This window comes from Elephantulus edwardii, unplaced genomic scaffold (assembly GCF_000299155.1).
Source record: "Elephantulus edwardii isolate Elephantulus edwardi_28Jun2011 unplaced genomic scaffold, EleEdw1.0 scaffold00027, whole genome shotgun sequence".
Classification (NCBI taxonomy): Eukaryota; Metazoa; Chordata; class Mammalia; order Macroscelidea; family Macroscelididae; genus Elephantulus; species Elephantulus edwardii.
Window position 1 is genome coordinate 12,049,844 of NW_006399777.1, and position 21,308 is coordinate 12,071,151.

The window sequence follows — 21,308 nt, forward strand, 5'->3', positions numbered from 1 at the left end:
AGACAGGTCTTTGGAGAGGGACATCATGCTGGGCAGAGTGGAGGGACAGCACAGGAGGGGAAGACCCTCTATGAGGTGGATTGATTCAGTGACTGGGGCACTCGAGATGGGTGTGTCAGAGGCAATGAGATTGGCACAGGATAGAGCAGGGTTTAGGGCTGTTGTACATAGGGTCGCTGAGTCACAAACGACTCGACGACACATAACAATGACAACAACAGTACTAGTTTGCTCTCTATTGGTTAGCCATAGCTCAGGGAGGCAGTCAGCCAACACAGTGTGGTTTATCACAGGTGGGGGAGGTTGCTTGCTGCAAACTACACAAGCGAGTGGGATGGAGGTAGTTGCACTTTGTCAGAAACTGAGTTTTTGATATTTGACTCTTACACTGTTGTACATAGAGTCGCTATGAGTTGGAGTTGACTTGATCGTACATAAAAACCACAAGAATAACGACAATGTACAGCCAAGAGTCAACAGTATGAATCCACTACCAGGTCCACAGGAGCAAGATGGGCAGTGTCTTCCTGTAAAGATTTACATTAAAACTGTTGTGGTGGGTTTTGTTGATTGCCTTCGAGCTGAGCACGACTCATAGCGACCTTATGATCAAAAGGCCTGAAGCCCCTCTACAGCTATTGGCATTTATCCAAGTTCATAGAGTTTCCAGAGGTATGTTGTTTAGGAAGTGGATGCCACTCCTGCTTCCAAACCTCTCATAGTATGTTATGGATTGAGTCACCTGCGATGCATCGTGACCCTGTGTACAGCAGCTCTGAATCCTTCCCTGTGTTGAGCCAGTCACACTAATGCCAACACACCAATCCCCATCGCCCCAGTTACTGTGTCAATCCATCTCATCCGGGATCTTCCTCTCCCACGCTGTCCCTCTACCCTGCCAAGCATGATGTCCCTCTCCAAGGACTGGTCACTCCTGGCCATGTGCCCAAAGTAAGTGAGACGAAGCTTTAAAAGCCTAGCGTCCAACGAGAGACTTGGTTTCACCCTCTCTAAGACAGACCTATTTGTTTTCTAGTGGGAGTAATTTGTGTTGTGGGGAGGTTCTGTTCTGTCCCTTTTGGTCACTTCAATTCTGAGTCGACTGTATCCAAAAAAGCCCACATAATGTTCTTATGTGTCAAGCATTTTGTTTAGTGTTTTCTGTTATTATCCTGTCACTTACAGTGGTCTAATGAGAGTGATTTCATTGCTTTATTCAAGCAGAAATGGAGGTTCAGAGAAGTGACCTTCCCAGAGTCACACAGTTAATACGCCACAGAGTCAGGATTTGAACCAAGGCCACCTGGTTCAACCACAGGTGCGTGCCCACAAGCACATGCTTCCACTTGTGTGTCAAGGTGAGCGTGTTAACTGAAGGGAGGCCCATCCAGAAAGACCCGAGCCTGAGTTGCTGCCCCTGACAGAGGTGAGGCTGATGAAACACCTTGGAATTATTTTTTTTTTTTCAAGCTTTCCTTCTTGTGGTGAAGGACCTTCAAGGCAGCTTTGAGCCTTAGCGACCCCCCCACTTTTTTTTTAAAAAGTAAAAAATTACTACTTTCTGTGTGTATGTATACTGTCAAATCAGATCTGGTGGATTTGAACTGCATACCTCTGGGATTGCAGTGCAGCCTCTTGCCACCAGGCCACCAGAGCTCTGTTTAGTGACCCTTTTTATACAACAGAGAAAACATTTCAAATTTTTTTTTCTTTTATCATTTTTTGTGTGTGTATCGTCAGATCAGATCTGACTGGTACAGGAGGAGATTGCCCCTCCTTCTCCAGCAGAGCATCTGGTGGATTCGAACCACGTATCTCTGGGATTGCAGTACCGCTTCTTGCCAGAATTCTTTTCTTACAACTAAAATGAAGGCACTTTGAAACCTCTGTCATTTCTCAGATCAGGTAATACTTGAGAAGTCACTGGAAGGAAGGGGAGAGGGAAGTCAGTAACTGTGTCGTTCCCAAACCCAAATGCCATGCAGTGCCTTGTCACTGGAGGTGACCCTCCGTCGTGTTTCTGAAGCCGCAGATCTTTATGAGAGAAGTCTGCCCATCTGTATCCTTGTAGAGAATGGTGGGTTTGAACTGTTGACCTTTTGGTTAGCACCCCTGTTTATTGTTACACTCTACACTGTCAGAGCTCCACCAGAGCCACAGAGTGAACAAGTCCACGTCCAAGCTCTTCTGAGGAAACACCTTTACAGGAGAAAATCGTATCTTTCTCAGCTGAGCAATGACACAGCCCTCGTATTTGTCACCAGCTTCTCGTCACGTCTCTCACTCACTGTTTGTGATCCAGCTCCGACTTTGGGGTGGTCCAGTGGTGGGGATGCGAACAGAAGATTTAGGGCATAACTTCTAGATCCTGGATGTGATTCTTTTCTTAGGCAAGATAAATGTTGGTTAAGGGAAGGTTTGTGGCCCAACGCTGAGAAAGAGGGAGCCCCTACCACCTCCCCACCCCACCCCCTGCCCCCAGACTGCATTATTGCTACTGACTCCATGTCACCCAGTGGCCTGTCCAGGCCTTGGGAACCCATCTGGCCTGCTCCCTTCTCCCCATGGGGAAGGAGGCTTCTCAGCAGGAGACAGTGGGAGGGGTTGGTGAGTGTGGGTGTTTGTGTGGGCCTCCTAATTCCTGTGTTTACTTCGGGGGACTTTCCTACTTTATTGCTCTGACTGGAAAGAAAAAAGAAAAAAAAAAAGACAGGGTGTGATTTCTGACCTTTTGGCAGATGCTATTTTTTTTTTTCTTCTTTAAATTTGCCAGTTCATTTTTTTGCTCTTCGTGTTAGGGCAACTACACATATCTGTTTGAGTTAGACGTGCTCTCTATGGCCTACAATTCACAGGCAGAGATCGTTACAGGCCAAGAGCATTCTGGGTATGTGTGAAGGAGAGTGACGTTCCCTCCCTTCCTCCCCTGATTACCTGTCCTCTTTGAACCCAGGACCTTTGTGTTGTGATCACTGCCTGTCCCTTACCAACGGCCTGACTCTGGTGGACAAGTCATCCAAGTTTCCTCTACTTTCTAACCTGTAAAATAGGAATATGAAAGCTAACACTTCACCTTACTAAGAGGATTGAGTGAGTTAGAGTATGTAAAATGCTTAGAACTGAATGAGGGCTTTTTGATCCCCCACTATCCCCCGTATAATGTCTTTCTCCAAATTCTGGCATCACCTGACATCATACCCTCAGTATGTGAGACAAAGTTTCACTGTCTTTGCCTCCATGGAGCACTCTGGTTGCACTCCCTCCAAGATCGATTTGTTTGGTCTTTTGGCAGTCCATGGGATATTCAGTCCTCTTCTCCAGCACCACAATTCAAAGGCATCGATTGCTCTGTCATCCTTATCCGTTGTCCAACTTTCAGATGGATTAGGAAGCCATTGAAAGTGGGTAAGGCACACCTTAGTCTTTAAGCCAATATCCTTACTTTTTAGCACTTTGGAGAGGTTCTTGACAGCAGATTTCCCAATGCACCAAGTCTTTGGATTTCTTCCCAGCTGCTAACGTAAGTGTTGATTGTGCATCCAAGTAAAATACCATTGTTGACCTCCTCAGTCTTTTCTCTGTCTAGCATGACGTGGCCCATTGGTACAGTTGTAAGGATCTTTGTTTTCTTGGTGTTGAGACGTGATCCATATGGGAGGATGGCAGTCTTTGGTAAGCGCTTCAAGCAGTCTTCACTGTCAGCAAGCAGAGTTGTGTCATCTGCTAATTGCAGTGTGTTGATGAGTCTCCTCCAATCCTGACAGCCGTCTCATCTTCATAGAGTTTAACCTCTCTGTGTTGTTGTTGTTAAGTGGCATCGAGTCATAGATGACTCATAGTGACCCTATGAACAAAAGACCTGAACCCTTGTATAACTTTCATCATTTCTCCAAGTTCATCGAGTTTCCAGAGACAAGCTCTTTCGGAAGTGGATGCCACTCCTGCTTCCTAGCTTGTTTTAATCAGAGAGCTCCACCAAACATTATCCACTGTGGGTAACCATTATCACATTTGACACATCAGTGTCACAGTGTTTAGCATCACAGCAACCACGAGTTACCTTTGTACAGCAAATGGACAGACCACTGCTGTACCACCTAAAAGAATGTTTGACCAAAAACATTTAAAACCAGGCCTAAGGGCCGCAGATTAAAATCACCCACCTTTGGCTTGGTAGCATAACTATAAATATGGGTAAATACATATTTGTGTGTGCAGTAGATAAATTTATAGATATAATAAAGCATGTAGGAGGCATGTGTACATCCATTCACACATCCTAGACACATTCGAACAACTGGTGTCATTGATTAACTGAGTTGAAGGACAATAATCTTGTGGGATAACTTGGTGTCTAACAGTTCATAAAGTTAGTGTTCTTCCACTCACTCTTTTAACACCGATGGTCTTGAGATGCTTTCCAGTGCCCACCTAAGATGCAATCACTGGTCTTTACCATCTGGCATAAAAGAGAATGAGAAGAAACTCAACACTCACAAAGAAGAAATTAACCCATAAGTCTAAAGACCTAAGTGTACTGGGGCTTCTTCTCAACTAAGACTGGAACTGGATGGGGCCCAGCAACCAATGACCAGGCCAGAAGAGAAAGGCCCTGATCAAAAGGGAAGAAGCATGGAGAACAAAATGTAAATGCGCAGAAAAGATGACATTTATTAGCCTGAAAGAATTTTCAAGTCTGTGTGCTTTCCTAAAATGACTTTTGACCTGGAACTGAAACCAGAGATCAATTTTCAGCCAAGCAATAGACTGGATTATAAAATATACAATATCACCCGTGAATAATGTATTCCCTAAACACTTAAGGACATTAAACCCAACAGTCAACACTAGTTGTTGATATTGTTGATTGCCTTCGAGTAAAGGTCTGAAGCCCCTCTACAACGATCAACCTTTATCCAAGTTTATAGAGTTTCTGGAGACATGCTGTTTAGGAAGTGGATGGCACTCCTGCTTCCAACATTTACACAGACACAAATATGAGAAGACTGGGAGGGGATGGAAACCACAGTGTGAAATGACCACCTGAAACAAACCAAAAAACCCTTCATAGATAGAATTTTTTAAAAAAATAAAATCTTAAGTTATGCCTGTTTTCAGGGAGACATTAAGGCTTTCGAGGTAAAGCTGTTACATGATATTAAATGAATTCTGAGTTGTAGGAGGCCTCCAGGACAGAGCTGAGCTGCCTCCTAAGCCTTCTCAAGCTACCATCTCTATCAAAGCCGACTGTTCGGTCTTTCTTCGGTGGAACTGCTAATGGGTTCAAACTGTCAACCTTTGTGTTGGCATCTGTGTGCCTAACCATTGGGCGAGCAAGGCTCTTCCAGTAAGTGGCAGAAAAAAGATTCAAATCCAGGTCCATCTCATCCAAACCTCATGCACTTCTGGCTCCCTCATGATGTTTTTTTTCTTTAGTTACTGGGAAAATCCACACACTGTTGGGTTAAAATTCCCTTCAGCACCGTTCTGAGGTAGCTGATAGACGTCTGTAACTGAAAAATAAGGCAGCGAAACAAAACTGTGTTACAGCAAACTTATAAGCAAGTAAACAGGACATTATTTTGTCAGGAAAGAGAGGTTTGGTGTAAATTGTGGGGTAACTGACATTTGGAGAACTTCCTCAGAGCAGGAGATTGGCAAGGATCCTGTTGGTTAAAAGAATTTCATTTCGTTTGTTCTTCCTTAAGTATTCTAACATTTCTTCTCTTGTTTGTCCTATACGGCTGCTCTCAACGTGTTCTGCAGATACAGGTAAAACACACAAGTAGAGTCATGTATCTGAGGTGAGGTGCCTTTGAACATCATCTACTTGGCACGCAGGAAATTTGAACAGATAAAAGAATTCCATTTATTCTGGGGTGATTTATTTTAAAACTTGGTGGCACTACTGGATAGGAATGCATATCGAGCTGAGTCATTGGTGTGGAGAGACTCTTTGCAGGACCTTAATATTGCAGTGCAATTAACTTCATCCACACGTGACTCCCGAGACCCCTTCCAGCATTTGTTCACTTAATGCACTTCCTTTTCTCGTGCCTCCCGGTTCAGATCATTAATAAGTAGTTAGATGTGTCGACCTGCTAAGTGATGTTAAGGGAGAATTTATTAGCAGAAGCTATCTTAGCACACCCTAGAAAATAGTGAGAGAAAATCTCATCTGTTACGCATGCCACACAGAACAGCCCATGCGAGAGTGGTCGGCTCTGTTCCTTGCAGGAAGAAAAACAGTATAAAAGTGAAATTTGGGTGCAGAGCGTGTCACGGTCCCTTATGGAAATATGACAGCATTTTCTGTGGTAAAGTCCGTCCCAGGAAAGATTTCTGCCTCTAGCCCACAGCCCAGGCTCGTGGGGGGATCAGGTACAGAATGATGAGTGGGTCCCGTGTCTCACTCGTTTTCAAAGCCCAGACTGTCTTGTCTGATTCAACCAGATCTTGAATAAAACCAATGCTTGCAAAGCCGTGACTCAGAGACAGTTACATAACAAGGAACATAACAGGAGAGGCCATTACACACAGTTCTGCGGTCTCAGATGTGAGCACGTAGGCCTGACCAGACCCTGTCTAGAGACCCCCCTAGTAATGACAGTAAATGAGGGGAGGAGCAAATGAGAAGTTAAAAGGCTTTAGTTATCTAGGGAGCACTGGTGGCCTACTGGCAGGAATCTGCACGGCAATCCCAGAGGTGCGTGGTTCGAATCCACCAGATGCTCTGCTGGAGAAGGAGGGACAATCTCCTCCTGTACCAGTCAGATCTGATTTGGCAGTGCACACAAAAAAATAATTTTCTTTTTTTTTTAAAAAAAAGGCTTTCGTTATCTAATAGTAACTGTTGCTTCAAACAGGGGGTGGAGAGAAACATCACTACTTTTGGGTCAGTGACCCTCATCAGATCTCACAGGCTGTAGACCATTTTCATAGTAGAGTACACGTGGCTCTCCCATGATGCACCTTGTGGATTTGAACCCTCGACTTTGTGGTTAGCAGGCGGACCTGTTATGCACTGTGCACCCCAGGGGTCCATTGATGTCTAAAGGCCTTTAAATCCTTTTTGTAAAGCCTGAAAGCTTTGGGGGATGTGGAGGATGTGTGTGTGTGAACATGTGTAATTTCCTAATTCCAAGATAAGAGTTCTTGCACACTCGCCACCTGACGGTTTTGAGGGTTAAAAGGATTGGTAAGGAGCCCTGATGAGACAGTGATTAAATCCGCCTGCTGCTAACCAAAAACTGAGCAGTTCGAACCCACCTTCCACTCCCTGGATAAAAGATGTTAACAGTCTACTTCGGTAAAGATTTATCATCTTGGAAACCTCATGGGGTCTCTGTGAGCCCACTGGACAGCACTAGACTTTGGGGTTAAACGAATGAAGACTTTGTCTCTTCTCATAAATAGTTACAGCCTTAGAAAGGTTAGGACGGGTAGAAAGGGTAGGATGAACTCGAACTGATTGGACAGCAGTTGTTGTGAGGTGCCGTCCAATCGAGTATATGACCCATAGCAATCCTGTGAACAACAGACCTGCCTCTTGTCCTATCCTGTGCCATCTTCACCATCTCTGACACACCTGAGTCCGTTGCTGCAGGCACTGTGTCAGTCCATCTTACTGAGAGTCTTCCTCTCTTTTCCTGACCTTTCACCTTCCCAAGCAATAGCCCCTCCTAACAGCATGTCCAAACTATGAGAGATGAAGCGTCACCTTTCTTGCCTCCAAGGAGCACTCTGGCTTCACCCTCTCCAAAACATAGCTCTTTGTTCTCCTGGCCGTCCATGGGGTGTTCAGTGCTCTTCTCCAGCACCACAGCTCAAAGGCATTCATTCTTCTTCTGTCATCCTTAGTCATTGTCCAGCTCTTGACAGTAGCAGGTATGTGTAGAAGCATTATCATGTGTATAGGGAGCTCTGGTGGCCTAGTGGTAAGGAGCTACACTGCCAATCTGAAGGCACAGAGTTCAAATCCACCAGTTGCTCCCTGGGAGAATGACATGTAATCTCCTCCTATACAATTGACTGCCTTTGAAAACCAACTGCAGGTTCAGCTCTGGGTGGGTTCTGACTCAACGGCACACAACACCACAGCACGTATTGTATTAGACTGCAAGCCTGAGGGTTGGCAGTTTGCATTTACCAGCCTGTCTCAATGGAGAAGGATGGGCAGTTTCCTCCTGTAAAAATGTACATGTTCAGAAAGCAGTGGAGACTTGTCTTGGCTCAGAAACTCCTCTTCTCTTCTCTTCTCTTCTCTTCTCTTCTCTTCTCTTCTCTTCTCTTCTCTTCTCTTCTCTTCTCTTCTCTTCTCTTCTCTTCCTTTCTCCCCCCTCGCTTCCTCCCTTACTTCACTTTCCTTCCTTCCTTCCTTCCTCCCTCCCTCCCTCCCTCCCTCCATTCCCCTCCCGTCCCCTCTCCTTCCTTCTTTCTCCTCTTCCTCCTCCTCCTCAGCAAATCCAGTTGCTGATGACTGGGCCCCTGACAGCCCACGCGGGCCTGTGTGTCATGGGGCCCCTGGCAGCCCATATGGGGCTGTGTGCCACTCGGCTTCATAGCATTTTCCATGGCTGATTTTCTGGAAGAAGCTCATCAGGCCTGGCTTCAAAATGACTTGGCTTGACCTTGAACTTCCAGCCATTGAATTAGCAGCCACGTAGATGAACTATGGACATTCCCCAGAGACGGGGCACAAAGCAAGTGTTTAACAAGGAGCAGGTGGTCCTCTTAGACAAGGCACTGCCAACTAAAATCTCCCTTCATCACAGAGCCAGAGAGAAGACCATGGCGAGCACTGATACGTAGAGCCTGAAGACCTCACTGCACCAAGCGCTCAATGCAGGTATTAGGGAAGATCAGGGAAAAAGAAGATAGCCCAGACCAATCTAACGCCATTGAGTCAATTCTGACTCAGTCACCAGCTGTTGTTGTTGTTGTGAAGTGCCGTCCAGTCGCAGGCGACTCATAGCGACCCTATTAAGGAGAGTCCTCAATGCTTGGGTGCCTTTCATGCTCTCTCCAGGTTCATAGGGTTTCCGGAGGCAAGCTATTACGGAAGTGGATGCCACTCCTCCTTCCAAGCTTGTTTTAATCGGGGAGCTCCACCCCACTCTCTGTCCGCCTTGGGTAGCCAACCATTAACACATTTGACACATCAGTGTCACAGTGTTCAGCCTCACAGCAACCAAAAGTGACTGCGGTATGGCAACTTGTACACCAGGGCTATACGACCTAGAGGAATGTCTGAACAAAAACAAGGAAAGACAGACCCAAGGGCGGCGGATTAAAAGTCACCCACCTTCAGCTTGGTAGCATCGCTTTCTGTCCACTGGGCCAGCTGATTTCTCTCTCTGTTGATATTATTGTTGTTAAGTGCTGTCCAGTTGCAGGCGACTCACAGTGACCCTAATAGTCTTTGAAAGGCATGCGGTTCGAACTCACCAGCTGCTCTATGGAAGGACAAGCTGTCTCCTCCCCTTCGATTTACTGCCTCCAAAAACCCGCTGGAGGGTCAACTATGAATCACTTCTGACTCGACCGCACTTAGCAGCATCACTGAGAAGAGTTAGCTTGGTAGTTCTCAAACCTGGGTCTCTTGTCACCTAGAATGCTGACAGAACAGATCGCTGAGTCCTGTTCCCAGCTTTTCAAATGCAGTAGTTCCAGCAGGCCTCAATCTCTGTATTTCTAACTTCCTGTGGTTGTTAAGTGCCGTCGAGTCGTAGGCGACTCATAGTGGCCCTATGAACGAACATCATGTGCTCCTTGGACACAAGAGGGTGGAACTTGAACTCACAGACTTTGGCATGCTGTGAGGAGGGGCCGGTCCTTGGAAAGGCACGTGCTGCTTTGGAAGGGAGAGAGCCAGTCCCAGAGAGGAAGGCCCCTTAATGTGATGGATTGGCACAGTGACTGTGACCGTGGGCTTGAATGTGCCGGGGATGATGAGGATGGCCCAGGATAGGACAGGGTTCAGGTCTGTTGTTCATGGGGTCACTATGAGTCACACCCAGATACAGACCACCTAACAAGAAGGTCCACTCCTGGAACAAACCCACACTTTGAGATGCAAGAATTTATTTAAGAACCTGAAAATCAAAGTGCCCCCCAGCACCCCGCCTGTCACCTGCCTGTGCCCCGCACCTGTTGCGTGTGTGGTCAGAATAGCAGGGCTTCTCATAACCCGGCTCCCTCGGCCAGGATCCCGGGTGACCCGGGCAAACACACACTCGGCGGGGTCATGGGCAGGTTACTGAGTCCCAATTGCCAAAGTCCCACGATGATGTTTTCCTTCTCCCCCCAGGCCCCTCCTCGCCTGGCCTGCCCCAAAGCGGGGCCTAATCTTGGATCTGCTTAATAATAACAAAGCCAGCAGCAGAATCAGGCAAGAGGGTTTCAAAGCAAGTGGGGTTTTCTTTTTTCCCCCCTTTCTTTCTTTTTGTTTGGCAGTTGCCTAATTTCACAATGCGATTCACAGATTTGCAAAACCCACGGGTGTGGAAACAAACCGCTTTTTCCTGAAGGGTGATTGAAAGCAGACCCCCTTGCACAGAGGCGACGTGGAGATTAAATGAGCGACAGTGTGGAGTGGCTCTGTCCCCCCACCCCTGCTCTCCACGCGAAGGTTTGCAGGCATGTAAATTACATTTTAATAAAACGTCTGCAGGAGCCCTCGCACCGCCGTGCGCACGCGCGAGCCCTGGGAATCTGGTTCTAATTACTTGTACTTTGGTTGAACTTTGTCGTTTCCTCTGACTTTCTCCCTAATGTATGTGAGCTGTGGGCCTTACCGTCCTGCAGCGAATCCGCAGAAAAAGGGGGGAGAAAAATCCAGACCGGCTCTCTTTGGAGCCAACAAAAATGAAACCCAACTGAACAGTCTGACCAAATGCAACTCTCAGCTCGTCCCCCTTAATTAGCTGAAACTGCTCCCTCCCACAGGGGACCCCAGCCCTGGGCTCAATATTCCCCCTGGGCCATGCAGGAAATGCCTTTTGCTTTACAACTCCCTTTTCTTTGAAGGCTCAGCTGCCCAGAGAGTGCATTAAAACACTGCCTTAATCATGGAAGGTTCTAGTAAAAAGACTGCATTTTCATAAGACATGGTGCCCACTTATTTCCTCTAATCAGGCCCAATGAAAAATCTCGTTGAAATAGAGTGGTGGTATTGTGTGCCATTGAGTCAGAACCGACCCATAGTGGACCCTCCGGTGGGTTTTCAGAAGCGGAAGACCACACAGAAGGCAATGCTCATCCTTCTTCAACAGGAACAGCTGATGTATTTGAACTTCATATCTTTGGGATTGCAGTGCAGCTTCTTAGCGCTAGGCCACCACAGCTCCCTGTCTTTTAGCCAGCAGTAAAAGGACTCTTGGTAAGAAGTTTCACTGTCGTCCGGAAGGCAAGCAGTTCCAATGCAGGAGACGGATGAGCAGTCAGCCAGCCTCCTCTCCTGTAATTAAACTGCGTCTGAAGACCCACTGGAGGGGCAGCTGTGGGTTGGTTCCAACTTGATGGCATACAACAACAACAACAACAACAAAGGGAGAGTACACACACACACACACGTATGTTGCCTTGGAGTTAGTTCTCGTTCATGGTGATGCCATCTCTAAGACGAATAGAGCTGTCCTGGGATGTTTCCAAGTCAGTGGTCTCTTGATAGATACAGACTTTTAGAGATACTTTCAGAGGAGCAGCTGGTGAATTTGAACTGCTGGACTTTTGGTTAACAGGCTCACACCTTGCAGACTATACCAGTGGGGTGAGAGAGAGAGGGGAGAGAGAGAGCGAGAGCAAGAGAGGGAGAGAGACAGACAGAGAGGCGAGAGAAGAGAGGAGAAGAGAGAAGAGAAGGGAAGAGAAGAGGAAGAGAAGAGAGAGTGTGAGAATTGACTCTGTTGGGTTTTCAGGGCTGTAAATCACACAGATTGTCCCCCTTTCTCCCAAAGCTTGGATACTGGAATTGGCTCAGCAGAGGGGGCACTTCTGTGCTGATTTCTGCGCATTCTCCTCCAGAGCTCCCTCAGTGGTGGTTGGTATTGTGCCGTTGAGTTGACCATGATTCACAGTGACCTCATGAACCGCAGATGGGAATGCTGTCCTGTCCTGAGCCATCCCCACAGTCTCTGGCATGCGTTGCCCCAGTCACTGTCATTCCATTTAGATACAGATATAATTGTTGTTGATGATGCGATCAAGTCTACAACCACCATGCTTGGTTACACTGAACAGCAGATCAAAGTTTTGCTCAGTCTAAGCATTGCTGTCTTTTACTGGCTCCTTCTGGAAATATACCCAAAGTATGTGAGACAGTTTGACCATCCTTGCCTTTAAGAAACACCTGGATAGGATGCATACATCCAAACACTGGGCTTTCTCTTTTTGAAATGGGGGGAGAGGGGGATAAAAAACAACACTACCCTTTAAAAGAAACCCAACCAAAAAAAGTTATCTGCTGCTTAACCTAACCTTTAGAAAAATGCCAGGCATGTTAGGAATTGTGAAGGGAGCTATTGTTGGAGACTTTGTGTATTTAAATGACACTCAGGTGTGTCGTAACAACAGGCCATTTATACTGTTTTCTCAGGTGAGCTGAGTCCTTAAGCATCAAGTCTTCTTAACTGGAAATATTAATATCTCTCTCTCCTTCCCTCCCTCTCCCTCTTCCTCTCCTTCTCCCTCTCCCTCTGTCTCTCCCTTTCTCTCTCCTGGTCTCTCTCTCTTTCTCGCCCTCTCCCTCTCTGTGTATCTGTCTCTCTCTCTCTGCCTCTCTCTTTCTGCACCTCTCTCTCTGCATCTCTCTGTCTCTTTCTCTCCCCCTCTCTCCTCTCTCTCTCTCTCTCTCTGAGTGCATGTGTTTGCTTTTTTTTTTAAACATCTAAAGTGCTTTTTTTCCACTGTTGCACATTTTCTCCCCCTCTCCCCCAGTCCTCCCCATTGCACCCCGTGTTCCAGATTGTTGTCATGCGCTTGCTTTTTAAAGTTCAGGATCCACTGCAGGGCTTGGGGCAATCCTTAAGGAAGCTTGTGAACGTGGGCTGATGTCGCCTGGTGAGGTTTGTCTTCTGACTTGGGGTTTGCATTCGCTCAGAGAGGAGACCTTCTCAGAGTGCAGTCTGCACACTGCTGCCGGTCCACAGTGAAATAAATAGGTGAATGCTGCAACAGTGAGTGTTCAGGGCCTGTCACGGCGATTTGACGGAATACTTTTATGTCTCTCAATTTTATTTTAATGGGTTTTTTCCAAATTAGGAGCTTGGTTTTTAGGGGTCTTTATTTAATTCCTCTCTCTGGGATATCTGTTTGTGTTGAATTTTATCAGTCCACAGAGATTAGTTAGGGAGAGAGATAGGGGGAGGGAGGGAGAAAGAAAGAATCCTTCCCCATAAACAAGTCTAAAAATGCATTCCCCCTTACTCCTCCCCTCACCCTCCGGGACCCTCCTGCTCTTGGGGACCACCCTCTGATGCTAGAGCCCCCAGACCTACTGCCATCTGACCCGTTCTGGCTCATTGCCACCCTGGACAGCAGGACCAAGAAGCTTCATTGTACCCAAGGCTGCAGATCTCTTCCCGAAGCTGACTGTAGTGTCTGTCTCCCCTGGAGCGGCTGGTGGGTTTGAACTTCCAGCTCTTTGTTTAGTAGGCACATCCTTTAGGCACAGTACCGCCAGGGCTTCTACACTTTTGACTGTTGTTGTCGTTGTGTGCTGTTAGGTCAGAACTGACTGATCGCTGATACTCCAGTGAGGTTTCAGAGGCCGTGAATCACACCAGAGGCGATAGCCCACCTTTTTTTCTGTAGAGTAAATGGTAGATTTGAACTCCTAGTCTTTATGTTGACAGTGCAACTCCTTACCACTAGGCCACCAGAGCTCCCTACACTTTGACTAGTACCCATTTTAAAGCAAAATGTCCCTGGACATTGTTCCTTCAAGGGTGGTCCTCAGTGACAGTCATCTCTGTGTGGAAGGGTTTGGGAGAGTGTGATGTTGGCATTTGAAGCTTCCCGACACAGATTCACCTCCCCTCTTGCTTTGCTGAAGGCTGGTGGCCTCCATCACCCATGTGGTCCCTCAAGCCCTCTTAACATCTTGAGGACTGATGCAGCTCTGGGCTGGAATCCTGAGAGCCCAGCATCCCTTTCTCTGGAAAGCAGAAGTCCCTCTGACTTGGCCATTTCCTGACGAAGCAGGCAGCCTCTCTGGTCAGCAGTTTTGTGGGCACTGGCGGCTGCTTGTTGGAAGTGCGAAAACCAAACAGGGCTGGAGAAAGTCAATAAGTGAGCGAGGAAATAACGAACAGCAGGGGTGGGCAGAGAAGGAGAGCCCAGGAGTCCTCAAAGACTGCTTCCCCAAACTAAAATCCCATCAGGATGGCCTGAGTGTGGTGGTTTTATTGAATGACACAAGACTCCTTTCCCCCTGGGAAGTCTAAAAATGGCTTTTTTTTTTGGCCTGCCTGAGATCGCTGAATGAGCTCATACAGAACACATTGTCTGCTGAGCATGCAGAGATTCTAAGTGAAAATTTTATCATTCTGTGGACGGGTGGTGCTTGCCTGGACGAAAGAACATGCTCGAGGCTGGCCTCTCAAAGGCATGTGATGAAGCTGACTCTAATTTAAAGGAACTAATAGATTATTGATTTAAGCAGGGCGACGGGGAGCAGATCAATGGCTCAGTACTCTGTATCTACCCTCATCGCCACAATGACCAGGAGCCCCCTAGTGTCCCCCCATCTTTATGAAGTGGGAGGGGCAGAGGGAAAGAGGAGCTCGCATAAACCTTGCCAAAGGGCATGAGTCTGTTTTTACTGGATCACCAAGAGGGTAGGAGCTTGCAGTGAAGTTTGACTCTGCTTCTATATGGATGCCACGACCGGGTTGTAATTCTAGAACTTGCCTGAGCGTGTCTGCTCCGAGTCAACCTTGGCAATCCGACTACACCTCTGACATTTACTTTTTCTCCCTTGCATTGTTCTTAGTGCTATAAGCCACACCAAAGAAATAAAAGACTGCAGTAGATCAATACTGGGAGTGATATTTGGACATACATATTTATATATATATTTAACCCCTTACAGCCAGGAACACACTTATCTGAAGATGATTTGTTTCTTGTCATACCCAAGGCTTTTCCCTCCCCCTAATTTTGGTTTGTGTGGGAATAATCTGTGGCATTTATAGGATTGAAATCCGAGACTACTGTCTCTTCCCAATGCTGCCTGGTCACCTCCCCAGGAAAGTCTGCCTTGGTTTCTCCTGTTGAATAGAAACTGTAGCTCTCTCTGCCATATATTTTTTTTAAAAAAATGTATTATTCATGTCAATGAAAATTTACAGAGACTTTGGATTTCCATTCATTCATTGTTGCACTTTTCTCCCCTCCCAACCGTCTCCCCTAGTACACTCCCCTCTTAGAAACAATAAAATTCTTTCATTGTTTTACAGACCCTCTCTGCAGTACTTAATCAGTGCTTCCCAAACTGCCACAATGGAGATTCATCTGTTACTGTTTTAAGACTTTTGAATAGGTGGTTCTTACACTCCTCCATTGCTGATTTATCTGGTGCTGCTTTTGAGAGACACTGCTCCCTGGATGATACAAGCAACCTGGATGGTTCCCATATGCAGCTATGGTTGAGTGCCACAGTATTACACGGCATTAACTACTTTCTGGTAAACCAAACTGGACCAGCCAGAGGGACCGCATGCCATGTCTCATCCACAGCACAATGTCCGCTTATCCCAATTCTCAGTAAATACACAATTAAACACATCAAGAGTCTGCAAAGGTGACAGGAGAACCCACATCACCTTAATGGAAGTTGAGGCTCCCTGTTCATTGTTTTAGAACATGTTCATTCGTGGTGGCTGTTAAGACAAAAAACCTTCTGAATTCATTTTTTTATGTAAATGACTCTCCCTGGTAGAAAAAGGCTGCCTCCACCATCACTCAAATATATGCACCAACAACCAGAGCCAAAGAGGAGGAAATAGATTTCTACCAACTTTTTCAGTCAGAGATTGATCGAACATGCAATCAAGATGCATTAATCATAATGGGTAACTAGAATGTAAAAGTTGGGATCAGAGAAGAAGGAACAGTAGTTGGAAAGCATGGACTTGGTGACAGAAATTAAGCCGGAGGTAGAATGATAGAATTTTGCACAATCGATGACTTACTCATTGCAAATACGTTTTATAAGAAACTTGAACACGGTCTTTCCACATGGATTTTACCTGATGTTATGGACAGGAATCTGATTGATTACATCTATGGAAAGAATTGCTGGAGAAGCTCAATATCAGCTGTGAAAACTAGGCCAGGTGCTGATTGTGAAACAGACCACCAACTACTAATATCCAAGTTCAAGCTGAAGTTGAGGAAAATTAAATCAAATCAATGGGGGGGGGGAATTGACCTTGAGGTTATCCTTTCTGAATTTCAAAACCATCTCGAGAACAGGTTTGAGGCATTGAACATTTAAGACCAAATGAACTGGGGAGGATATCAAGAATATCATCCAGGAAGAATGCAAAAGGTCATTACAAAGACAGAAGAGAAAGAAAAGACCAAGGTGGATATCAGAAGAAACTCAAAATATTGCATTAGAGCTCCGAGAAGCCAAAGCAAAAGGAAGAAAGCAAAATATTAAGGAGTCAAATAGAAGATTCTAGAGGGCAGCGTGGGAAGACACAGTAAAGTATTACAACGAAATGTTCAAGGAACTGGAGTCAGAAAATCAAAAGGGCCAGGCTTGCTCAGTAATTCTTAAGTTGAAGGATCTGAAGAACAAATTCAAGCCTCGAGTTGCAATGTTTGGGGCAGAATATTAAATTATCCGGAAAATATTAAAAGAAGACGGAAAGAGTATACAAAGTCATTGTACCAAAAGGAATTGGCGGACACAGAAGAATTTCATGAAACAGCATATGAGCAAAAGCCTGTGGTGATAAAGGAAGAACTTCAAGTATCTCTGAAAGAATTGGCAAAGAACAAGGCCCCAGGAATTGTTGGTATACCAATTGACATATTTCAGCAAACAGATGCTGTCCCGGATATGCTCTCACCAAATTGTGCCAAGAAATCTAGTGGACAACCACCTGGTCTACTTACTGGAAGAGATAGATATTTGTTCCCATTCCAAAGAAGGGTGATCCGACACAGTGTGGGAATTATCAAACAATAACATTGATAGCACATGCAAGCAAGGTTTTATTGAAGATTATCCAAAAACGACTGGAACAGCACATCAGCAGAGAACTGCCCGAAGTACAGGCTGGATTTAGAAGAGGTTGTGGTACTAGGGATCTTGTAGCTAATGTCAGATGGATCTTGGCTGACAGCAGAGAGTACCAGGGGAATGTCTGTCTGTGTTTCATTGATTATACAAAGGCATTTGACTGTGTGGATCACAACAAACTGTGGCTGACTCTTAAGAAGAATGGGAATCCCATAACACATGATTTTGCTTATGTGAAGCCTATACTTGGACCAGGAGGCAGTTGTCAGAACAGAGCAAGGGAACGCTGCATGGCTCAAAATTGGAAAGTCTTTATGCCAGGGATGTGTCCTATCTCCATACCTATTTAATCTATATGCGAAACAGATTATCTGGGAGGCTCTGCTCTATGAGGAGAAATGTGGGGTCAGGATTGGTGGACGATTTATCAACAATCTGCGTCATGCAGATGACACAACCCTGCTTGCTCAAACTGAGGAGGACCTGAAGCGCTTGTTGCAGGTCAAGGACTGTAGACTTGAATATGGATTGAAGCTCAATATCACAAAAACAAAGATTCTCACCACAGGGCCAATTGGCAGCATTATGACAGATGGTGAAGAGATCGAGATTGTTAACAGCTTTAGTTTGCTTGGCTCCACAATGAACATTTGGTACCAGCAGCCAGGAAATTACAAGACAAATTGCATTGGAAGGTCTGCTGTCAGAGACCTTGCCAAAGTACTGAAGAGTAACAATGTCAGCCTGGAGACAAGTGTGCGCCTGATCCAGGCCATAGTCTTTGCAATCACTTGCTATGCAAGTAAAAAATCTGGACAATGACTAGGGATGATAGAAGGAGAGTTGATGCCTTTAAGCTGTGGTGCTGGAGAAGAGTATTGAATATATACCATGGACTGCTAGGAGAACAAACATGTCCATCTTGGAGAGGGTGAGACCAGGCTGCTCCTTGGAGGCAAGGATTCTGAAACTTCATCTGACATACTTTGGACATGTTACAAGGAGGGACCAGTCCTTAGAGAGTGACATCATGCTTGGGAGAGTGGAAGAACAGCACAAGAGAGGAGAGAGGAAAATCCTCGATGAGATGAATTGATTCAGTGAATGGGGGTAGGTTTGTTGGAGACAATAAGATTGGCACAGGATAGAGCAGAGTTTAGGGCTATTGTACATAGGGTCAGTATGAATCGCAGGTGACTCTACGGCACACAACAACAACCTTTGTAAAACGATGTAGGATTTGTGTGTATTTTAGCCTGTCTGTGGTATTAAGTTACCTACAATTCAGTTCTATTTGGGGGGATGAAATGCTGGACACCCTTTGCCTCATGTATTTGAAGTGGCATATTTATGGAGATTACCACCCACTTTTGAAATTCAGGACATAGCTCTGATAGTTGAATCCAGCCCTAGCAGAATTCTATTTCCAGCTTCCTCACACCAGCCAGATTAACTGTTCTGTACCAGTGAGCAGGACACAGAAACATGCCTCCACCCCTGCACTGTTTTCTGTGAAGAGTGCAGTGTGGTGATGACAGTCCTGGCAATGACACGATTCTCACAGCGTTGCTGAAATGCAGGCACGAAAGAGCAGACACACAGACAACACTCCTAAAGATGTGAGGATGTGGAAGGAAGGCTTTCTCATGCTGATGGGTATTGCTGCTGTTAGCTGGGATTTATTCTACCTCGATTGATGGTAGCATCGTATATGCAGAGTGAAACTGTTACATCAGGCTTTCAAGATTTTAGTCTTTTTTCACAGATTGACAGACCTTATTATCAAAGCACTTCTAGGTGGGTTTGAACCACCACAGTTGGTACTCTACTGCTTTCTCGTCTATATCTTTTATATCACATGTTGTTATTAAGATCCAAACAAATCAGCTCTTCCTTAGTTGTTCTTTATTCTTTATTGTCCAACATTCTTTCTTTCTCATTGTCCAACTTGATGTACATCAGCGGCAGTACAAAAAGTCTGTGGCCTGCAAAAGGCACACCTTAGTCTTTAAAGTGGCATCATTGCTCTGTAGCATTTTAAAGACGTCCTTGGCAGTGTGTTTGCCCAAGGTAAAACATCGCTTCTTTCCTTGATTGCTGCTTCCATGCGTGTTGATTGTGGATCCAACTTAAGTGAAACTGTTGACAACCTTACTCTTGTCTCCATTTATCGTGATGATGCTTATTGGCCACGTTGTATGTTTGTTTTCTTTATGTTGAGATCTAACCCATGTTGTTGTTGTTAGGTGCCATCGAGTCGAGTACGAGTCTTAGGAACCCTGTGAACAAAAGATCTGAAGCCGGTTCTATCCAGCGCCATCCTCACACTTCTGACATACAAGGGCCCATTGCAGCAGTTATCATGTCAGTCCACCTGCACAAGCGTCTTCCTCTCCTTTGCTGACTCTCCCCCCTTCCAGCATCATGTCCCTGTCCAATGAATTGCCTCTCCTGGCAACATGTCCAAAATATGTGAGGTGAAGCCTCATCCTGCCCCCCTCTCCAGACATATCTGTTCATTCTCTTGGCCGTCCATGGGATGTTCAGTGCTCTTCTCCAGCACCACAGCTCAAAGATATCAATTCTTCTTTTGTTATCCTTATTCATTGTCGAAGTCTCAGATGTATAGCAAGTGATCGGGAACACTATGGCACACCTTAATATTCTTTTGATCTTCTCCAGTGAGTACTTCAAATCCTTTTTCACCTTCAGCAAACCAAGGTTGTGTCATCTGCATATCCCAGGGCATTGATGAATCTTCCTTAAGTCTTGATGCCATGTTCTTCAGCCAGTCCACCTTGTAACGTTCACTCAGTATATTGAATTGTTGTGATGAACAGACAAAGCCCTGGCACCTTCCTTCTCCGGTGTTAAATCACGGACGCTGTCCCTGTGCTCTTTCTAATGACCATTTCTTGGTTCCTGTACAAGTTCCCCATGAGTGCGATTAAGTCTTCCAGCATTCCCTCTCGTCTCATGATCATCTAGAATTTATTGTGAGCCTCATAGTCAAATGCCTTTGCATAGTCCATAAAACACAAGTAAACATCTTTCTGGTATTCTCTGCATTCAGCCAAGATCCCTTTGACATCAGCAAAGCGCACTGTCTTCCCAGAAGTCAATTAATTGACATAAATTAAAACCTCACAAAAAATGTTTTAAATAACCATGCCCTTTGAACAAATAATTCTAGTTCTGAGAATTTCTCTTAAGGAAATAATCAAAGCTGTACTGAGATTAGCTGCAAAGATGTTCATCCTAGTGGAATGTTGTGAGGGGGAAAATATATTCATTGACAAGGAAATGAATCTAAAATAGACATTTCACTTAAGTAAACAAATATGCCAAAAACATTTATATGGGGGGGGGAGGGTGGAAGTATAACAATGAGAACCCAGGGAGGAAGTGCTGTTACAGTTGAGAGCATTGCAACTTGCATACATTTCTGTCCATTTTCACCCAAACTTCAATAATTAATAATAATAATAATAAAGGTAGATGGATATATCATATGATGATAAATCTGGGTATTAGGGAAAGGGCTGTGGGTGATTATGTATGTTTATTTTGGATATTTTAACAAAGGGGCCTCTTAGTGCCATAGACTTCAGTCCTTTTGTTCATCGGGTTGCTCTGAGTCATTTTTGACTCAACAGGCAATCAACAACAATAGTGCCATTGTTACTCGGCTGACCCAAAGGTCTTCCTTCTCTGGAGGTTCGAATCCACCAGGGGCTCCAGGGGAGAAAGAGAGATGTGTGATTTAAAGCCTCAGAACCTCAGTAGAGGGTCAGCTCTGAGTCAGTTTGGATATCACAGCAGTTGTTTGTTGTTAAGAGCCATTGAGTTGTAGACGACTCATGGCAACCCTATGAACAAAAGACTGGAGCACTGTTCATAGAGTTTCCGGAGGCAAGCCATTCAGAAGTGGATGCCACTCCTGCTTCCAAGCTTGCTTTAATCAGGAAGCTCCCCAAACACTGTCCATCCACCATGGGCAACCGTTATCACATTTGGCACATCAATGTCACAGTCTTTAGCATCACAGCAACCA

General features: G+C 45.5%; 1 protein-coding gene across 4 annotated transcripts in view; it reads left to right on the forward strand.

Moving 5' to 3' along the window:
* Nucleotides 1-21,308, forward strand: part of RARB (retinoic acid receptor, beta) — a 571,381-nt gene that overhangs the window by 353,424 nt on the left and 196,649 nt on the right. The window contains exon 6 of one of the 4 annotated variants that reach the window (XM_006883350.1): nt 8,837-8,848. The exons of the other annotated variants lie outside the window; for them this stretch is intronic. Coding sequence (XP_006883412.1) covers nt 8,837-8,848 — 12 coding nt within the window. The remainder of the gene's footprint in view (nt 1-8,836; nt 8,849-21,308) is intronic. 4 annotated transcript variants of the gene reach the window in all.